The sequence below is a fragment of the Phalaenopsis equestris genome, unplaced genomic scaffold (assembly GCF_001263595.1).
Source record: "Phalaenopsis equestris unplaced genomic scaffold, ASM126359v1 Scaffold212940, whole genome shotgun sequence".
NCBI lineage: Eukaryota > Viridiplantae > Streptophyta > Magnoliopsida > Asparagales > Orchidaceae > Phalaenopsis > Phalaenopsis equestris.
This window is the reverse complement of record NW_018231831.1, coordinates 104,906-128,234: the sequence shown is the minus strand read 5'-3', so window position 1 is coordinate 128,234 and position 23,329 is coordinate 104,906. Positions and strand designations below refer to the sequence as shown.

The 23,329-nt window shown below is 33.0% G+C and overlaps 1 protein-coding gene across 1 annotated transcript in view; it reads right to left on the bottom strand.

Moving 5' to 3' along the window:
* Positions 1–23,329, bottom strand: part of LOC110036945 (uncharacterized RNA-binding protein C17H9.04c) — a 59,372-nt gene that overhangs the window by 19,066 nt on the left and 16,977 nt on the right. The window contains exons 4-5 of the mRNA XM_020741509.1: positions 12,677–12,762; positions 12,447–12,589 (exon numbers count right to left, since the gene is read on the bottom strand). Of these exons, the coding sequence (XP_020597168.1) occupies positions 12,447–12,589; positions 12,677–12,762 (229 nt within the window). The remainder of the gene's footprint in view (positions 1–12,446; positions 12,590–12,676; positions 12,763–23,329) is intronic.

Here is a 23,329-nt window from a genome sequence, read left to right as displayed (position 1 = left end):
TCATTTGAGATGTAATTAACTATAGGGGCTTGCCCTTATAGGGAGCTTTTCCGAACCCAGCTTAAAATAAACGCTATTTAATTATTTGTATTAAATTGGGGAACTTGTCGGCAAATAAAACGGTTTCGCAGACCCAAACGGATGTCATATCTTTCTTAGTTTATTTGATCGAGCCTCACCCTCAAGTCTTGTGTTTATCCCTTGGGATAGATACAGGATTTGAGGTTGAGTGCTCTTTCATTTAAACTATGGAAAATATGAGGTCAGTTTGATTTCATATTTTTCTAAAATTATATATATATACGTAAATTCAAAAGTCCTTCCGAAGCGGGCGACGGGATTTCGATTCCGGCGACCGACAGCTTCTTACGGGCGACCCCCAAACATTTAAAAACTTTTTCCCCTTTAAAACGCCGACACTAACCGACACATTAAACCCATTCAATCACTCGATCTAAACCATCTAATAACAATTATAAGTCAGTACAAAGAAAAGCAAAAAATATTAATATAGGACTTATTTGACGTCTTGACAGACTAACTAATTTAACTTTACGAGAATAACATTGTCCATAGGTCAATATGCTTCAATGCAAGAGAATAGAGATCTCTCTTCAAAGTTGTTTGATTGCTTCAAACTAAACAAATTAAATAGTTCCTATTAGTGTGTTGCGGTCATCATCTCCCTATATAATAAGAGTCATTTTGTGTAGGCAGTGTAATAGCAGTTGTGGTAGCTAATAAAGGATCATTTTTCTGTTTAACCACTCCATTTTTTGGGTTGTATACATACAAGATAACTCACAAACTAATCCTTTCTCTGGAAAAAACAAGGAAAGAGAGTGGTTAAAAAGATAGTTAATGTTTTATGGTCTAAATTTTTTATTTTGATACAGATTAATATTTGTTTATTTTGGAAATGGTGGGAAATACAATACTTAAATCAATTTTTAATTTTTAGAAGAAAGATCCATGACACATTGGTACAAACATCGATAAAAGATGCAAACTACCAAGAGATATTAGCCATAAAGAATTGCTCCTAGATGTCATTAAAAATTAAAGGAAATCATACAAAGGTTTTTATGTCGCTGGCTAGAAATTGGTATGTTTACGCTATTCCAGTTAATAAATATCATAGTGAAATTTTATAATGTTAATTTTTTTTAATTCAACAACAACAAAGCCTAATTTTTTTTGAATAAAGAAGAAAAATTATTTTGAGAAAGGGAAGAAAACTAAAAAGTGCGCGTTGAAGCTAAATTTTTTCTTGATTGGATCTAAGGTTTTATGGAACAAGAGACGATACTAAAGGTTATATAGAGCTTTTTTTATGATTGGTTCATCGAAGTGGTAGAAATCATCCATTTTTTTAACAAATTCAATCATCCTCATTATGTCATAGTTCCTAAAAGACAAAATGAAGAATAAAAATTAGAATTTTTAAATAGCTTTTGAATAATGGATTGGTAAATAATTAAGATACATGAAAGATATTTCTGAGTGTGAGAAACTTGTTAACAAGAATATCTCCTTGACCAGCCACGATTGCTAATGATTGATCAGCAATGATTAATTTCATGTTCCTAAAATGGAGAGTATTAAAAAAAATGTGAGTTGGATATATGATATGTAGCTCTCAAATCGATGATCCAAAAATTAAAACTAGACGTATAAAAAACTCAAAGCATGAAAAGAGTTGATAATGCTTGAGAATGCTAACAAACGATAACATGCCACAAATGTCTTTCCACTGCTCTTAACATATTTTTTGGCATATTTCTTCATAACGGCTCAATAGAAAATTCTTTAGCATTACCTTCTATCACGTATTCCATATGTGCATCTTTGCTCGTTTGCTAATCCTTCTACTGCAGTCCAATTTTAAGATTGTGGGTTGCCATTAAATTTTCAGCATCTTTCCTTTGTAAGTCAAGCTTTGTGGTAATATCTTTGCCAAAGGGCATCTTTATTGATCAGATTCAATAGAGTTCGTTGCTCATGGTCCTCAATATGAGAGGGCTTTAAGTCAAAGCTCTCAATATTAGCAGTCTTAAAGACTAAGGCCAAGCTTTCAATGGTCTGTTAATGGTCATGAATCGCCCTCTTTTTTCTGCCATTTGGATGATGAAAATGACATCATTTAATGATAATAAATCATCCCTTTCTTGTGAATTTGTAGCCTTACAACATCAAACACAATTTTAACCGAAAAAGAAGAGCATATACTTAGTCTTTTTCAACAAAGTTTGTAAGAAAAGCTGCATCTTCATTACATCAATTTGAATGCATTGATATCAATCAAATTCTTGCCATAAACTTCACAACAAGTTGGGAAATCAGTCCTCCTTGATTTGTAGATGAGATTTGGTCTTAACTTCATAAATTTGTGAGGCATCAAAAACATTGGAATATGTTTGATTTACAAAATTCTATAGTTCCTTTGTTGAAAGAAAGAACATGGATGTATCACTTATCTAGGACATCGACAAAATTCATGTTCATGTCAAACTTCAAATGTCGGATCTCCTTACTCAATTCAATAATGCACATTAAATAGTGAAATCTTGCTCTTCCCTCCTAAAATATATGAATCAACTGTGAACAATTTAAATAGTTCTTTCCATTCAATCCACATGTTATGTTTGAAAATCTCCCATTAAATTCAAATTGCATCCCTAAACCTCAAAGGAATCTAAGACAATAAAAATATGATAAATGTTGTACATGGAGAACTGAGAAATAGCAACAATTATTTTGTAGAAGCAAAAAAGAAAAAAAAAATTGGAAAGATTTCTGCTCCAAGTTTAGAAAGAAAAAGAGACGACACTCAGGGAAAATTTCCTAGAGCTAATACCATAACTAGAATTTGAGAATAGTTGAGTATATTTTTTTCCAACAACTGTGCAGACATAATGATATCATAAGAAAACTTCTAATAGAAAATATATAAAATCAAGAATTAAAATAACTACAGATTTAATTAGAATACAACTCCAAAGATGTTTCCTTAAACAACAAGGTAACTCAGATGGATGGGTTTGGTGACAGCAAGGATACTATGTATCCGTTGGGTGGCAGGAATAGATAAAGGCAAAGAAAGAGTTGTGGATCCAAGAAGGCGGATATGGAGGCTAAGAAGGTACTGTGTGTCTCACAGGGTGTAATCAAAGGAAAGTTTTCACACTAGCCATGTTATTTTTTATTTTTTATACTCCCTTGGATGGTTGAAGTGGAGGAATGCATTGACCCTATTGTGTGATAGAAAAGTACTACTTAGACTTAAAAGGAAAATTGTATAAGATAGTTGTGAGATCTGCAATGCACTATGGCGCGGAACGTTGGGCTGTAAAAGAGAAGTATAAAATTAAGTGAAGTGTCACTGAGATGAGAATGCTCGGGTGGAAGAGTGGCTTTACACTTATGGACAATGCAAAATTAATATATCCGTGAGAAGTTGAAGTAACTCCAGTGGCAGACAAGATTAGAGATAGTTGTCTTAGATGGTTTGGTCACATTAAACATTGACTATCTGATAACCCAGTTATAAGAGTAAATGTTTTAGATTTGACTTATGTTAAGATAGGTAGAGGTAGACCTAAAAAAACTTAGGCTTGTATAAAAATGATCTTAATTTATTAGAATTAAATGAAAATATGACACTCAAAAAGACATCATGAGGAAAAAGAATTCATGTAGTGCAACTGTAATTTCCCGAAAGCGCAAACATTTACACGAATTTCAGCAGAGTGTAACTGTAATTTATCAGTCAGGTAGAATATTGCTCTCATACTAAGCAATAATTGACATGAAAGATATTCAAATTATGGGCTACATGTTAACATGAAAATTATCATGGAGTAATAATCTTATGTTCAAAATGAGCTTTAAACAAGGCCAATGCTAAAAAGATCTAATAGTACTCTCTAACATAATAAGATTAAGGTTCATCATGATAAATGCCATACCAATGGCCTTTCTATACAAAACAATCAATAACTACACATTTCTTGTCGAGATGCAGCGTAAAAAGCATTGTTCTTGAGTAATTATGTAGTCAAAAATTCAATGAGGTTAACCGTTCATTTTATTCTCATGCAAGTGAAACATGTCAGACTCGTTAACATGGACTAATTCGTTCATTTTATTCTCATGCAAGTGAAACATGTCAGAGTCGTTAACATGGACAATATTAACAAAAACTTACAGGTCTTTAAGTAGCTAAATTTTGAGCTATTCACCAACAATCCAATAAAAGCCTAAATAAAGATTTTGGAAGCATAAATAATTTAGAACCGACCATCTAAAATTCCTAGTTGAACAAAAGTCAACAGAAATGTCCATATTTATCCTCTCCACAACTATTTCTCTTTTACTTTCAAGAACCTCAAAATTAATAGAGCCTGAGTTAGCCAGCCTACGTTTAAAATAGAAAATTAGACAATTATACTTAGGAGATTGACTATGCATACCAAATCATAAACCAATATAATGTATATTAAATTTGACAATGTTTCCCCATAGTACTGATATCAAAGGATACATAAATATTTTGTTATATCTTAAATATTTTTAAAAAATAGCATGAAAACCAATATCGCAGAAAGCAAACCAGTATAAGTTTCATCTTGATAAAGTTTTGAGTCCAGTCCACAAGTTTGAAGCTCTTAATCATAAATGGAAATTTCAGATACTTTGCTATGAGTTCAACAAAAACTAACAAGCAAAACTAAAATAGCTAGGAAATGGCTGCTGTCCGTTTTAGGTCCACATTGTAATTCAATTATTCAAACCAATCGGAGTCTAATATAAAAGGTAAGCAGAAAGAATCATAGGAAGGCATACAATGAAGTGAATCATGTTTGATAAACCAACTTGCTAAAAGGTATTCACAAGTTTTTACGTTGAATTCAATCTATAACTAACCCCGTAGCATCCTAATTTGTATTTGACCTAATGTCTATTTATCTTTTAGCTAGTATTGTGCTCTGCCTTCAATTATTATTATTTTTTATAGATTTTTATCCTTTAAAAAATGAGCAAGGATAGCAGTGTAATGAAGTTGAAGTTTGAGTGAACATGTCCAATTGTATTTTTCCCATCCATTCCAGCGAGAATAAGCTATTTTGCATGCTCTCATGTTTAAGCATTTTGTCAATCCTGGATAAACTCAGGGTACCTACAGGCATATATTTTGAACCAAACATGGTTGCTGATGCGGAAGTCCCTCCCGCTTCCACTCCCAGGAAAACCCAAGAAGTGTGAACAGGACCTGAAGAGATCAGCTTAAGCTATTCCAGCCCCCATGGGCTGGTCGGCACCCCTAGAGCATCCTATTTACCTTACATAGGATATTAATAGAGCTAATTTTGTTTTGAAACATATAAATAGGTTGTTAATTCCTAAGTTTGGCACTTTTAAGTTTTGATTAATGCAATAGAGATTATTTTCTCTACTTCTTTCTTGTCCATGTTATATGCATGTATCCTTGTATCCATCTCAGTCGGTGTCTTTAACCTGATTAGATTGAGATGGTGATCTCTCCTGAGTATATGAAGGCCTCTTACACTGCTAGTTTCATAGCTGACCTACAGTTTTCCACCTCTGATCTGCTGTCCAGCTAAATAAAACCCCAATTTATCAGCCTCCATCATCATTTTAGCTCCTTTTTCATTATAATAGTTACCAAATTCCTCTTTAATCAACCTGCATCATCTAGTAACCCTAGATCGGTGTCAATTGCTATCAAAGTACAACAAATCCTAAATCTTTAGGATATTACTTTCTCACTCTTAAACCAAAAATCCACATAACATAATTCATCAACTATATTCTTCATCCCTAACCCCAAACCACCCTTGTTATCTAGGCAAACCCTCAGAGGGAGAAGAGAAACCATATCACCATGGAGAAACCGGCAAATAAGTGTCTACAAGTTTACAATGGAAGATATAAAACGGGAATTTTCTAACTACAATAAAGGCTAGCCGAGTTTGAAAGGAGACAATCAAGGAAGTCACCCATAGCAATAATGGTGACTCACCGAATAGAAAAAAGTTAACCCCTTCCATCAAGAAGTTTTCAGCGATGAAGAAATCCCATCCATTGTGCATTGAAAAATAGAGGATATGTAATGACTTTGGGATAATATTGACTTGTCGAAATTTGAAAGACAAATGATCCAGAAAAATTCATTGAGTCACTCCAAGCAATAAAATAAATTTTGATTACAATGACGTTCCCAGAATAAGAAATTCAAATTGGCATCCAACAAATTCAGAAAAACCAATTCCTTGTGGTGAAATAATTTGAATCGTCTTTGAAAGCGAGAAGACAAGAGCAAGATCATTACATGCCCAAAATGAAAAGAAAAATGCAATGCAAGTATCTTCGCCACATTATCGACATGATATGTTCCTAAAACTCCAGAACCTGCACCAGCACGATTTATTTGTAAAGGAATACATAACTGAATTTGATCAAAATATATTGAAATGTGAGTTGGTGGAACCCAACGAACAAACACTAACAGGGTACTTTAAAAATTGAAGTCAGCTATATGCAATGTGGCACAACAACAATCGTATTAGTCCATACTAGATGTACAAAGCCTAATTTCAAATTTTGAGAAACAACATTGTCACCAAGGAGCCCAACTAGAGCACCTAAACCGACCTCTCGAGAAGAAAAATCAACCCAAAATGGAAAAAAGGTAGAGGCTGCCAATGCCCATAATCCTTTCCAACAAGAAAGTGTTTCAAGTGTCATAATTTTGTGAACAGAAAAGTTTGGTGATTTACTTAGCTTCCTTGATCTAAACGTACCTATGATTTCTCTTTGGTGAAATGTTTGTCTTTGTAAGGAATGTTTGGACAACTTTGTGCATTTTTTTTCTTCTCATTTAATTACCACATTAATCATACCTATAAGGGTCGGCCAAGATTAGCCCTAACCCTACCTAGTTAGGATTTTGGTTAAATTTGGTTTGATCTTACCCCATTTAAAAATTCCAAAAAAATTTAAAATTGATCTACATCCTTCGTTGATTAATTCCAACATATATTTTACTCAAATTGTGTTTTTGGATATCCCCAAAACGCAAAATCAAAACCCTTGTTATTTTCTGATCAATTTTTTTGTTTCTGTCCAATTACTTACAAATTCTGAAAAACAAAATAAAAAAAATTCCAAAAATGACAAAATTTTCAGAAATCAACTTTGATATGTTACTGCTATCATTTGTAAGTAAAATTTTGAAAATCTCCATGTATTTTAAAGTCTGGACAAAATTCCCAAACATGGGCAGTTCTATCCAGAACTAACCTAGTATCCAGAACTGACCTAGTTGTCATATTGAACCTAATTCCCCCACTTAAACCCTTCCAAATGCCTTCAAACTCTCTAGATCATTCCTAAACATTAATTTAAACATTCTCCTTGAGTTCCATAGAAAAAATTGAACTGCCCGCATCAAAGTGGTAAGAAACACATCAACTTTTCTCAACTAAATCAAACAGCTGTAAGAATCAAACCAAATAAAGCCTAGCTCAATTAACTTTTCAGTTTGGGAAGAAGACAAGAAGGATGCAAGATGTAATTTAATGTGCTGACTATATGCATGTTGACTGCAAACATCAGGGGGTCTATAAATTTAATTACTTGCAAGTTTAAGAGTCCTATTCAGGACTTCTCGACACATTCTTTTCATGTTCTTAACATTTGAGACTTTTAAGAAAGATAGAAAGACAACTGGAGTTGACAGAAGAGAAAAGGTGATGAAGATGACAAGTCAAAAATGACATATTTGAGGTTGCGTTTGTGGTTAGGTCTATAAATGAACCAATGCACTTGATGAACTTAAACTTGACTCGATATCAAATTAGAAAATAAATAAATACGAATATTTTTTAAAACTCAAAGGTTAATTGAATCAAATTCGACATAATCTAACTCATTTATTAAAGTTCGTGAACAAACTTGTTTATTATTCAACAAGCGACTTGTTAAATGCTCTATACTTATATGATATTTTTTTAAAATAAAATTTGATTCATTAGAACTTATTTAATTATATATATTAAATAATGTCATATTATAATTTAATATTAATATGTAAATTTCATGTAATTTATTTTTATTTTTTATTTCAATGAACTAATTGTTAGTGTCAATTTATGTATTTTATTGTAATAAAGTTTATTTACAATTTATACATTATAATAATTACTTTATAAACACTAATTAGATACTAATTAAAAATTTACTCAATTGTTGATTTATTTAGATTTGTAAAATATTTTTTTAATAATTTTATTTAAAAACTAATCATTTAGTCCAAATTTTAGTTTGTTTAATTGCTTTCTATGAAAATTTAAGTACAAGAGTTTTTAACTTTATATGAAAAATTAAGTACTCATTCAAGTTTTTAATTTTTTCAATTAATATAAACAAGTCAGAGTAGAAATAAAATATGATCATTAAAAAATTAAGCAAGCCGAGTATGAAAACTTCTGTGAAAGCTCGGTTCAAACTTAAACAAACATAATATCTAATTGCCCTAATAGGAGATTGATCTCTTTCAATGAACAAGAATCAGTGAAAGAAATGAACAATGGCATTGGGGACACAATAAAATGATTATGACAGTGAGGAGTATAAGCTCCAGCCGACAAAGGAGAAATGCCAGTGGTTGACGAATTATTCAGACTGAGAGCCAACAAAAGAATAATGGCTCTGCCGCATCTTTCGTATGTGTTGCAGCATGAAGAGAAATGGTATCTACCCAAATAATGTGATATCTACCCAAATAATAGACAAGTTGAACATTGTCACACAAAAGCACACCCAGCCTTCTTCTCAATCTTGATTGAAAAAAGAGAATGAGATCACAATTGACAAGAGAGTCATAGTGGAGTTCTCTACTGAAGACAAATTTTAGGAACAAATGTGGTGTGACGTAATACCCATAGATACTTGTCATATTCTTCTAGACCATCCTTAATAGTATGATATTTGCACACATCACGATAGTTATAAGAGCACATAAGCTTTCACCAATGATGAAAGCAACATCATACTCTTACTATAGAAAGAGTCTGAACTAATGGGCAGTTGTACAGTCTCTAGATCATAATGACCAACGCTACATTTGACAAGGCATTGAGAGAAGGCCAACAAATCTAGCATTGGTGGTTTTAGAGGCAGTAAGTATAAATTGATGCTAAGCGCCGTGCAGCCCTATTAAAAAAAGATTCAAAATTTCAGGACCGATAGTCTTCCTCCCAGGTTGCCATCATTAAGAGAAATCCAACATATAATATATTTCATTCAAGTTCGGTTCATCCAAAAAAACATGCCTATCAAATGCACCAGCCAAAAACGCTAAGTTGCAGAAGCAAGTCACAAACTTAATGGCTAACGGGTTGGTCCCTAAGAGTACTAATTTATATGTGATTTCACCTCTAATTGTGTCAAATAAGGATGGCTATTGGCACATGTGAATGGATAGCATACATGAACAAAATCACTATCAAGTACCAATTTCATATTCCACGTCTGAATGATCTGCTAAATCAATCGTACAGAGTCAACATTTCTCCAATATCAATTTGCACAATGGTTATCATCAAATTTGAATGAGACGAGATAAGTGAAAAACAACTTTCAAGACATGAAATAGATTGTATGGGTATAAGGTCATGTCATTTGGTCTATCCAATGCACAAAACACATTAATGTGACTGATGAGCTATGCTTTTTTTTTTTTAACTTTCATAGAAAAATTCATGATTTTGTATTGACAACATCCAGTGTATAGCCATTTAGATGAGTATTGTAGAATTTACAGTGGGTTTTTCGAATTATACTGACATGGAAATTATATGGAAACCTGAAAAATTGTTATTTTCTTACAATGTAAACTTACTTCTTGGGATACATTATTTTAAATGTGGGCATTGAGATGGACACAATGAAGGTTGACTATTATGAAATGGCCCAGCCACAACAGTCATTTAATCAAGTAATTCATTTCATGGACTAACATCTTTTTACAAAAAAAAAAAATTATAAAAAAATTTAAGTTTTGTAACGACAACCTTGATTGAGCTTCTCAAGTCGGATAGATTCACTTTGCCAAATGATGCATAGATCAGGTTTGAAACTTTGAAGAAAAGGTTATTCAGGCTCGGATCATAGCTCTTCTAAATTTTAATCAGGTGCTTGAGGTTGAATGTGACGCCTCAGATGTGGGGATTGAAGTTGTGTTGAGTCAAGAAGGAAACCATATTGCTTCATCAATGAAAACTTGAATGATTCCATGAGAAAATATTCTATCTATGAAGAAGAGTTTTATGTCATTATGAAAGATCTCAATCACCGAACTAACTATTAGTTGGCAAGGATTTCGTGCCTCTAAGATGGAGTCTTGTCTTCATTCAATTTTGCGCTCAAATGACAAAATAGAGAGCTAGAATAAGGTAGATGATACCATCAAAGTCGTCACTTCTTGATAAAAAAAATATGCACAAACTTTGAAGTATTGAAAGATTTGCATGCCACTAACAAGGATTTTCAAGAGATTTGAGTTTGTTGTCACGATAGATTGTATGAAAATTTCCATAGATTAGACATATATATATTGCACTAAAACAAACTATGCATTTCTAAGAGTTCCTTTAGAGAGTATTTTACAAGTGTCACAGTGGATGGATGGTCAGAAATTTTGGTAGACATGCCTCTTTAGTGAAAGAACTTTTATTGGCCTAAATTGGTATGAGACATGGAGTAACATATTTGACAATACAGAATCTATCACTTAGCAAAGGCTCGAGGACAGAATATCAATCTGCACACTCCCCTTCCTACATCAGGGTCATTATGGATCGAGGTAAAGGACGACTTCATATTGGGCATCACTCAAACCCAACGAAGTAGGTATTCAATTATGGTGGCAGTTGATCGCTTTTCAAAGATGACATTTAGGATTCTACCACAAGAAGACAGGAGCTTCAAATACTACAAAATTTATATTCATAGAGATTGTCCGTTTCCACGTACCCCAAACATCACTTCCAACATGGACGTAAAATATCAGCCATTTTTAAAGAACATATGAGATAAGTTGGGTATCAAGTTACATATCAATTTAATGCCATACCCCTAAACAAATGGGCAAACGAAAGTTGTAAATTAGAATAAGGAAACCTCATTAGGTACATTGAAACAAATTCATTAGGCAATGGGGGTTGATTTTTCCTTAGGTCGAGTTTGCTTACAACCAGTCTGCTAGTCAGTTGACAAGCCACAATTCATTTAAGATTATATACGGATGAAATTCTCTCACTATTGAAAATAGTGTCGATACTTTCGACTATGGAGCTTAATATTGATATAGAAGCTAGAGTCAAAATGATTCTAAGTTCTAATCCTACATAAGCAAGTGAAGGAAACATCAAACAAAACAACAAATATTACAGGCAAGCTAACAGATCCATAAAGACTATGGTTTTTTAAGAAAGGTGATTTAGTGTGGATCAAGCTAAAGAATGAGATATTTCCTACAAGATCACTCAAAAAGCTCAAGCCCAAAGTCAATAATCCATTCAGGATTATTACAAAAATCAATGATAATGTATATAAGATTGATTTGCCCAGAGACCGTAATATCCCTATTGCTTTCAACGTTGTTGATTTATCATCTCATTATGAGAATCAAGATCTAATGAAGAAGGTGGACCCTCTCCTGCCCGCGTAGAATGATGCAGACATTCTTTCAGCTCTTGATCCCACTCCCATGCAAACTAGAGATGTGTGAACCAATTCAGTAGAGATCAACCCAAGCTATTACAGCCCTAAAGGACTAGCCAAGCCTCACCTTAGTAAGATTACTATTAGGGTTAATTTTACTTTGATACATATAAATATATTGTTTATTCTTTATTTCACATTTGTGGGTTTTGATTTAAACAATAAAAAATGTTCTCTCTAGCTCTTTCTTGTCGGAGTGTTGTATCCCTAGATCTTTCTCAGGTGGGTGCGTGCTTGATTGGATTGAGATAGTGATCTTTCTCGAACATTTGAAGACCTCCAATGCCACAGGTTTTGCAGCCGACCTATAGTTTTCCTATTCCGGCTTGCTATCCAACCACCGAGAAGCCTGATTTCTCAGGCATCAGCATCAGTCATTTCTCTCCCTACAACTTACCAAACCCCTCTTAATCCCCTCACACCGTCTAGCAAACCCTAAAACAGTGTTTGTCGCACAGGAATGAATCGGAAGCTAGGACAGCAAACTAATATGACCGTAAGAAAGCAAAATGTATTAGATAGTGATAAATCAAAATATGACTAGTGCATGATACACGATAGCAAGGTTCAAAAGAAAGAAGTATGTGGCTTTCAGAACATTGTAAATACATGAAGAAAAATCAATTAGTTACTATTACCCTTTTCCAAGAAGTGTAGGCATGGCTGATAACTGAGATGGTAAGTTTCTGCCATAGTATTTAGAATATAATCCGTGTGCATGACCGCCACTAGGTCCAGGAAGCTGCTCCAAATCCGGATAAATATAATGTGTTTCGCTCGTCTTGCATATTGAAAAAAAAAGATGGTTGACTGCAGTCATAAAACCTGTCCACGAAATGACAGTGAGTTTAAAAAAGGGATCACTTACCAAAAATTGATGGTTTATCTCTCCCGCAATTAACCTCTTTTTGTGCCAGTCATTAGCAAACTCTTCTGATGCCAAACGTTTGGTACCTGGATCAAGCAAAAAGAAATTAAATTACAATCATATAATTTACATAAGAACATTTATGACTTCAAAACCAAGTTGATAAGAAAATTACAAAAAAATCAATTTTGTTAAATTGAGCTGGCTGAATAATTGGATATATTTATAAAGAATTGAAATGACCAGACGTTGTCACCAAAATCCGGTTGATTTAGTAATGGAATTCGTCAACCCAATCTCATGTCAGGTTTAGCAACCGTGCTTTTATATGTTGCAAAGGACCGTTTGAGAATGGAAATTATCCGTGCAGCTTCTATTTGACAAAGATACTTTAGAAAGGGGCAAAAATGCATTGCAAACTAAACTTTGCCAAGCTCAACTATGGCAGTACGCTGGAAAATAGTGTCTTAGAAAATTAACCCTTCATGACGACCAGTGTGATGTACAAACTACGAGTTATCACAAAATTGTAGCAGCAGTTGTCATAAACGGTCAAAAAATCATCTATGTTTCAATATTTTGTGTCCAAGGAGCATGTGGTGCTATAATTGGATTTCAAAGCACAAAGACGCAACACTGATGCAGAATACCCACCTTCTTGGCCTTGAGGAATCAGAGGATGAAAGGGAGAACGAACAGGATGAATTTTGTCGCTATGAACTGTGGAAAAGGTGCAATAAGGAAAATGGGAAGGACAGGAGCATGGCTCAAGATTTTTGAAGCACCTGGACTTGTCTAGCAATTGATAGTAGGATAAAGGTGCTGAGGAGAAGACCATGGGAAGCTTCACCCAAAAACAACAGCAGCTCAATACAAGTACAAGAACACTAAAGCCAAAGAGAAAGGAAGATTTACAAGCATATCACTCAATTCTTTTGTATTTACATATCTAACAGCTAAACTTCATTTTTTAAATATGTACCACCTTACCTATGCATGAATAGGTATATTTCACTTTTTAAAAGTTTAAATAGCCGTTTTTTTTATGTGATATGAAATATTTGGGTGGTATAAATGTAAAAATTGAAGTTTAGGCGTTAGATATGTGAATACATAAGAAGTGGGTGGTATGTATGAAAATGCCCCAAAAAAAGGTACTTATTCTCAAGCCAATATCAGTCTCAATGAAAAATTTTCCTTTTGGCCTTACAAATCAAATTACCATAAGAAAAAACTTTCTGGCTGAAATAACAAAAATAAAATAAACAAATAATACTGTACTAATAGAATAAAATGAGACTACATGTCCTACTAGTTAAATAGCAAGGTCGTCATGAAGTCTGAAAGGTTTCCTGATTTCTGATATCAATTCCCTCAGGTACAGAGAACTCTACTCTGGATAACAATACTCATCATAGACAACCAGCCAATGATAGCTCATCATAAGGAACCAAACTAGAATTTGGAGGATGGTGTGGCCAATCTATGACCTAGAAATTTTTAACAAAAGGTCTGAATGCCAATGACATCTGTAATAATCAGCTCCACATCTGTCAGTAAAGGTACAGGTGGTAGGGATGGAACTAATGCTGTTGTGGAAGATGCAATAACTCGCCTGAAATAACACTTGGAAAATGTAGGAGAACAGAGTATGCCTTGATAAATTATCAGATCTTATAAGTTGAAAGTGGAATCCAGATGACCATCATCCCTATACTAAGTAGATAGGCACCCTAAAGACCATACAGATCCTAGAGATCACCAAATCTTAAAAGCCAAAAGAGATCTCAAGGACCAGTGATGACAAAAGATCATTGAAACACGGGAGTTCTTCATTAAAATTACAGTTCTAGTTATTATTGTGTGATCAATTTTTATAGACATCATGAAAGAGGTTGGGGATTATCAAAATTGACATCAAGCCGAATCTAGAGAAATTACAGTAGTTTGAGATAGCTCCAGCTCTAATGGCGAACATGCTCAGCATGTTTATCCTGAATCATTATTCAAATTTGAAGGCTTCTAGGTGTGCAATCAAAAATGCAAATAACGAATTAGAAGGAACTACCAAAACATTTTAGTTAAGAGTCCAACACAATAATTGACAATTTTGTTTACCGTTCTGCTAAACATGAACTAATATGAATGCTAAGAAAACTTAAGAGATGTGCATTTCAAACTATTATGAGGCTAGATAAATGAAGGACAAGACAATTAAACCGGAAAAAATCCTTTAATTGGTTTGATGAATCTAATTTCATAAGTGATATATAAGATAAAAGATGCATAAAAACAACTAGGTAAATGGCTGCTCTTCTTCCTTAAATAGGAACTAACATGTTACTCTCAGAGTGATTGTTCTTTTCTTTACGAACAATGTTAATTAGCCTATAACCTTCAATACTCCTCCCCTTTTATAGTTAGAAAATGTTATTCATGAGCCGTTACGTTCTTCAAATTGAACAGTACCACAGGGCAGCAAAAAATCTCCTTATCTATAACAAATACCTTCCCCTTACAGACACAGTTGGTACACTCCTATCTAATAAGAGGGTGAAAATGTATCAAGGTAGCTCATACAAAAATGTACAGCCACTAAGCCTACTAGCATATCAATATTAGACGTGGGCATGAGTCTTTTGGTCAGGTTTCATTAATCTTCGTATAGCCAACACGCATTTGCGACCTGACACAAGCCTTCTTTACCATCCCCATGTTGGAAAACCAATCTTAACATACCTGGCCTCTCTAAAAAAGGGCAACAAGTAGCACCCCCACTTCCTTCCAAATCATAGTTTATATATGAACAAAGTGACAACACTTATTCTATAAAATTGGACCAATATGAAGTTGAATGTAGATTTAGAGATTGGAGACATCAAGATTGCCAACAATCATCGTGGAAGACTCCCGAAAGAACTACCAACAATAGCTCTAAGTAAATTAAATCAAATAGACGATTACCATGTGAAATGCAAACCCAGACTTGTCGTTGTGGCTGACAAGAACTTTGCAAATTTCTTCAACTTCTCAGTCGGTTGTCATTCGTCTTCCACTCTTCTCATACTTTATCTTTCAACATATTCAAATTGCATTCCATAGATACACACACAGACATCGGATTGTTCAATGTGGGGAACTTAATAAATAGGTGAGATATTGACACCACATCATGAAAATTGTTGAAAAGAGATTGGTCAAATATTGTGATGTGCATCAAACATACTCAAATTACCACAAACTCCTCCCTTTGAGTATCAAATATGTGTCGTCTCCTAGAACAACATCCAGAGTAACAACACCCTTAGACATTCTTTGTTCACAAGCAAAGCCAACAAGATCTCCATCTAATTCTTAAAATTTTTTATAGCTATCCTCATTTGGTCAGTTGTGTGTATCAATAAGAATGTGTAACACCTCATAGTTGTTATAATCACCCAAATATTGATGAAATTATTGAAGATGTTTTAGATGGCTTGGAGGACTTCCGTGAAAAATGTAGAGGAATTAGTAAAAATTTAACTAATGATCGTCCATTAATCAGAGGATACAAACCCTAGCAGCTTTAAAACTCACACAATTTATAATCACATCCAATCACTTGATGATGGATTTCACCCAAGTTGCATCACGCTATCACTCAACACTCAGTGGATGATGATGACCGGCTTCCCTACGTGTCAAAACAGCTAGCCTTCTTTGCTCAAAGAGGAGGAAGATTGTCTTGCGAAGAATTGCTTCAACTGGCCCTCTATGAATTTAGCAACTTCAAAATTCGAACAACCTATAATCACATCCAGTCACTCGAGATGGATCCCACCCAAGGTCAGTCTTGTCATCATCCTACACTAGAAGGGTGGTATAAACTAGCCTTCCTGCATAACTGGACGGCTATCCTATTTGGTTCTAAGAGAAGAGGAAACTATCTTGCCAAAAATTGCTTTGAGGGGCCTTCTCATGCAATTTAGCCAAGAATGAATTAAAGATCTAAACATTTTTGGTCTAGTGACTACTCTAGTTGTGATATAGGAAGAGCTAAAGCAGCAAGGATACATCGATGGCTAGCAAATAAACATAAGCTAACAAAAATATGCTCTCTTGAATTACCGTGAAGATCTTGTAATTCTCAGTCAAATTAGGGAGATTGTCATTGTGGGCCAATAGCCATAAGAAACAAGATCCATCTAGAATCGAGAGATGTCTTGTCAATCCGACCGATAGGTCTAACCACATCAAAATTTATCTCAAAAAGAGTTCTCTCCATGAGGCCTCATAATTGCAATCATTATATGTGAACCGGTCCTCTCCTGAAAATTGTGTGGTTGCTTTCAAGTTTAAAATACCATAGGGACGTCGGCTCTTAGGTGTATAAGAAAATCTAATAGACATCAGTTTACTAAGATGCCTCTCAAGCATTTTGATCATTGTGGTTGAAGTTGATTCACAATAAAAAGTAGCTTCATGGATAGCCAAACAATACTAAGTAATATAACACTAAAAACGATCAATCTCACTACCAGATGTTAAGAAGTATCTAAGCAAATTTTAGAGTAAAGTTGCAAGAGACAAACCCCACGACAAATTGTTGATGCAACTCATCAAAAAAAGAAATATTATCGTGGAAGAAGGATAAATAACCTTTGCATTGTATCCGTCAAGGTGATTGTAAAGCCCGATAATGAAAGTTCTCCATGCCGGGCTACAGCATATCACATCAGCAAAAGTACTTAGAAGGTTAATAGGTTCCCTTGGGTTGTTATAGTGATCAAGTGTCGACACGTTGAACTTCGCTAACAAAAGTTCATTATCTTTGGCATGATTTGGGAAGAGTTGATCTCGTAACTCTTTCAAGGGGTGTTTGCTTAACTAGTCAACCAACAAAGAGGAAGGGATGAGAAAGATGGTACTACGTTGTCAAAATTGTCAAGGGCGCTGGTACAAAAATGTCGAGAGCACACTTTAAAGCTAAGCTACTAGAATAGTAGAGCCCACAAGAGCAAGGTATCCTCTTCCTAAAATCTCCAAAAAAAATGCAGCATTGTAATAAAAATTCAACTGGTTGGGAAGAAGTTATGCTGCTATTTCTAGCAAGAGGTGCAGAGAAATAAGTAGGTGGCAATTACCCACTAGGAGTCAAACTTTCCTCCATTGAGTTGTCAATCAACTTGTAGATATCGTAATTAGAAAATCAAAGATGTGAATGGTGAGAAGTTGTTTCAGAGGAAATTACTTGAGACTAATCAGAGTTATTGTTGATTCACGGCGAGAAAGAAGGGAAACAATGGACCTCAAAGTTGGAAAATTGCTTCAAGGAAGATATAGTCCACACGGTAGGAAGTTTAGAGGAAAGAACAAAAAGAGACAAAACACAATGTTCTACATGGAGGTACAAGTTCTCTAGCCTTAGTTTTCAATCTCTAAGATACAAAGGATAAAAGAATTCAATCTCAACAAGCCTTCAAAATGTTCTACCTAGAAGCCAAGTAATGCAGAACAAGGTAATTTCAAACCAAAAAAAAAAATGATAATTGCTTATTCAGAAAAAAAACTCTAAGCTAGACTGCATTATGTTGTCATCAACCCATCATCATCATGCAATGAGTTGATTATCATCATTAACGATCATCAATCTCAAAATGAAGAAATCAAGAGAATTCATTCATCATCATCCAAGGCCTACAAGAAAATATTATTTTTATTAAAATTGAAATGACATGATATTAAACCTTGTAAAATAACTACATAACTCTTTTTATATAAGCTTGCACAATTTATGCAATCATTGTAACAGGCAAAAGGCGCCCTCCCCTCTCAACCTGCCATTAAAGCTTCAGTGCAAAATGAAAAACATAAATAATGATTTGCATTCTAAGATCTAGTTATTTTTTTTTTCAAGAAATTTATGGAGAGGATTAACCAATCAGGCAAAAAGAAAATTATGAGATCATGAATTCATGTAGCCAGCCCCTACCCAAACAAAAGAAAATTTTGTAGTATTTTTATTTCATGGAGTTTATATTTAAAATGTTATAAACATGTGAGTTTTAAAAAAAAATAAACTTTATTAATTTATGCTTGAGTATTGTTTGTATGCAATACAAAAAATAAAACTAAATGGTTGTGTCTTTCATGTAGGCCTGGGTGAGTCTTAATATCAACATAATCTTTATAATCTTTCATATTATCCTTACGAATAACATCTATCCTTTTCTCTATCTACGTCTTCTTTCTATTGTCATGTGTATTCCACCATCCATCTACATCATTTCGTATTAAAGTTAAAAGATTAGACATCTATTACGTGTTAATATGTTATAAAAAGTTATTGCAACTTCTTTCACTAAATACAATATATATTTTATGTTATTAGTTATACTTTCCTCATAAAATTTTAAATTTTTGTTTGCAATCAATCTTATAAGGAGTTGTTTGGAGGCTATCTTGAAATGGTTCTTTCATAACTTCCAACCAACTTTGAAATAATGCTTAAAATGTGAGTTTATCTTTCTAGTAATGTGCTTTTCATTTTTTTTCCCTTCAATCCTACAGAGTTTAAGACGTGATAGCTAGCTAGTGTTAAATCATTTGTGAGATATGAGACCTTCTTGAATAATTGCTTGGGATGAATAAACTTGATTTCTTTGTGTTGAAATAGAGGTAGTTATCATGGTCATCTAAATTTTCTTCCAATTTAGTTGGTTTCTTAATTTTGATTCCTTAACTATATGTTCTTTTATTTCACCTTTAATATAAGAATAGAGTGACTTAAGAAGAGAGTGATGGAAAATAAATAAGGTAACTTCAAGCAAAAATGAAAATAATCTTTTATGAGAGTTCCTAAAGTAGAATGCATCATATTGCCGTCACCATCAACATCATGTTGCAAAGAGTTGATTATCATCAAGAAGAAGGCATGGAAAAATGTTTTCATATTCTTCATCATCCATTTATGTTAAGGAATTCATCATCAAAATTGAAGACAATGAGTTAATTTCATTTTAATTGAAATTGGCACAATTTTTAAGCACAATGAAATCAACTACATGGCTTTACTCTTTCAAAGCGATTTATGCAAGCATGGTCACATGCATTGGAAGTTCTCTTTCTCTCCACCTTGCATGAAGGTTTCAAGGTAAGAAAGAAAACATGAACAGTGATTAAAAGCCCAGGACCCAACAAAACTTTATTTATAAGCAATTTATGTAGGTAAATAATCAATCAAGCAATCAAATATGAAAGTCAAATGGCTATGAATAATGAGGTAGCCAGCCCATCCCTCTCTCCACAAATGATCAATACTACGAGTGTCAGGTCGCAAGCCCTAGATGCGAAAAGTGGAGAGTTCTGTTAGGTAGTTGACAACCAGCATAATTTTTTTGTCAAAAAAACATGATATGAATCCTCTAAATTATTGTGTGAATGTCAGGGTGTCCCCCAAATGTGACACGTTATATAGCTTGAATACAATAAAAAGTGAGGGTCATTACACCGACAACTGAGTGCAGTGTTAAATTAGCAATCGTTTTCATGTTATAAATGGATGTGGGCAAAGAAATTATCTATCAAACCAATATTATGATAAAATTTTGAAATATAAGTACTCTCACATGAAAATTAATGTAATTAGTAGATAATATGGTTAATAAGAAGACAAACATCTTATGCATTCAAGGAACTAAATGAGTTGGAGAAAAAAGCTAAAGAAATTGATAAATTAGTTTTTAAACTTTGACTTTTAGGTATAAGTAGATAGAGAATAAGTCGGATTTACAATTATGGGAGTGTAATTTAACATAGGGTAAGACATGATACAAAAATTTCTCATAATCAGTTTGAATTTATGTCGAGCAAGTCTGTTATGGAAGCTATATATTTGAAGAAGATTCTACAACATTGATGACTTCATTTAATCGAATAAAACCTTGAATGTTTCTTTGGATATTTGTCCATCCCAGAATTTCAAGATTGGAGTAAAATTTTTCTAAATTACAACATTCAGCTATGATGGTTGTTGTTGCTATATTGCAATTTAAAATTTGTTGATTTTGTATTATTCTTATTCCTAACTTGTGTATATTAGAACTGCTTTCAATATGAGCTAGTTTTTTATATCTGTTTTGAATTATATTTTTAAATAATTTAATCTTTTTCAATTAATTTTGATTTAGTTCAATAAATTAACGAGTTGTTCATTAATTATGATTTCTAAATATAATCATAATTCCAATTGCTGTTTTAATATCATGTAACTTATAACTATCCATTCGTTACAATTTCCTAAAGAAGATTTTATATAAAACATTTGTTATTTTTTAAAGACTTCTAATTGATTATTTTTAATATTTGTGTGTAAAAACACTCAAATACGATTAAATTCATTTTCAAGATATGGTTTATTTATCATTATTCAACATCTAGCTTATTTCCTATATCATCTATAAAATCGCCAAATAGTAATTTTCTTAAACTCTTTTTCTTCTTTAATCTGAGTTTCGTATGAAGAAAAATCTGATTCATAAGAATAATTTTCTGTACAAAAACACGTTTTATGTTTAGGACAAAGTTCCTTACAAAGTGCTTCATATTTTTTATATTTCTGATTTATTTCTTTAAAAACTTCTCGATAATTTGAAGATGTCCCAGTTAGAGCGACAGGCTCTGATAGACAGGCTCTGATAGTATTTTATTTCGAGATTTTTCGTCACTCGTTTGACGATTATATTCATTAACATTTACTTCTATTTTTTCTAAACTTTTCTGTATATTTTTTAATTCTATTTCTATATTCATTAATTCCTTCTTTTCAGAATTCATTTTTTTAAAAAGATCTTCCTCAATCTATTCGTAGATTATCATAAGCAAGAGAGTCCATTACGCTTCCTTGTTAATTATGATAAAAATATTATATTAAGTTATTTATTCCTATTCTAGTGTTTGATTCATACACCTCCGGTTCATATCATGTTCTTCTTCGTGGATTTCTAAAGAAGATAAAAGCTCGATAGATCCTATTCAGACCACAACTCTACATGATTACTTCAGAGATGCAGAACATAGTTTTAGTTTCGTTTCCTACGCTAAGCGTAACCAGAATAGAAATATGTAACAAAACATAATACTATTATCATTCATAAGAAAAGAAAAGTAGTATACATGCTTAAAATAAAACTTACAGACATCTTGAGGAAGAAGTCCGTAATTTAGCCGCAGTGGCTAGCACACAGTAATTTACACCAGAGAAAGAAAGAAAGGGAAAAGAGTGGTGGAAGGCTCTGCCTCCAAATGGAGAGAAACCTCTATTATATAGAGATTTTAAATGCTCTAAATCGTCATGACTGACGAATATTTCTTTAACAATTGAGCAGTTTAACATTACTGCTTACATCATCTTCAATAATTGAGTAGATTATAGTCACCACTTGCATCATCCTTTCTCTAGAATTAAGTCAGGTCCTTCGTCAGTTAGACACCATAATTTTGTAATTTTTATTATTGCGGAGTCTATTAGAAGTAATTGATTCTCCCAGAAATCACTGATGGTTTTAAGACCATTAAAGGTTTCTGATACGAGATTTTCTTTGTGTTTGTATATATGGTGGAATCATTATTTTTTGCATACAATCATATCACTACCAGTATCACATAAAGCGTGTATTGAAATAAGTTCATATATAAGGATAATAAATCTACATTAATATAACTATGAAATTTTATTAATCTTCTGTATAGTATTATTGCTTATTTCAACCTTTTCATGATTGAATGTAATAGTATGTTGTTGTAAAAAATTTATTTCTATTAGTATTTTAGTTGAATTTTTATCATCGAGTAAGAATAAATGCTGAAAATCTATTCTTTGATTATTAATATCCAAAAATCCAAAAAGTATATTAGATTCGTGAGTACAAACGTATTCTTGTCCAACATAACCTTCATAAATATAAGAATTATGTTTTAAGATATGTAAGTTTGACGGAATTAGATTTTTATTAATGTGTGATTTATATGCACCGGTGTCAGGTAAAATTGTACATTTGTTATCAGGAGTAATATAATATCCAGATAATAATAATAATTAATTATTATTGTATTCTTTTAGGCATTATTATATTCTTTTAGGTGTGTAATGGTAGATTTTGTTCTAATTAGATTTTTAGGGTGAGTAATTTCAAGAGACTTTCTTGGTTGGATACTTAATGTATTCCAATTATCAATATAATCTAATTATGGACATCTTCTACTTCCTAGACTTGAATTTTCACCAAAGTCAAGTAGAAGATTTCAAGTAGGTGGAGTTATTTTTAACTCATCTATTTCCTCAGGTTGGAATGTATATCCTATATGAGAGAAAAATGGATCTAAATGTATGGGATCTTTATGTTGCTTAAATGCTATAGCGTTATGTTGGTTACTATATGCACAAGCAATTTGATATGTAATGCTATATACAGCACTTCTCTTAGTTTTATTTTATCAAGTGTATGGCGTAGTGTTAATGATCTGTCTAGATGTTTATCATTAATATTTACAGCATAATTAGGACGTAGATTAAACATAAGTGTTTGATAGCATAAATTTCCTTATATTACTCCTAATAGAGCATCTTTCCTTGAATGAATAATTTTGTCATCATAGATTCATATTGTAATAGGA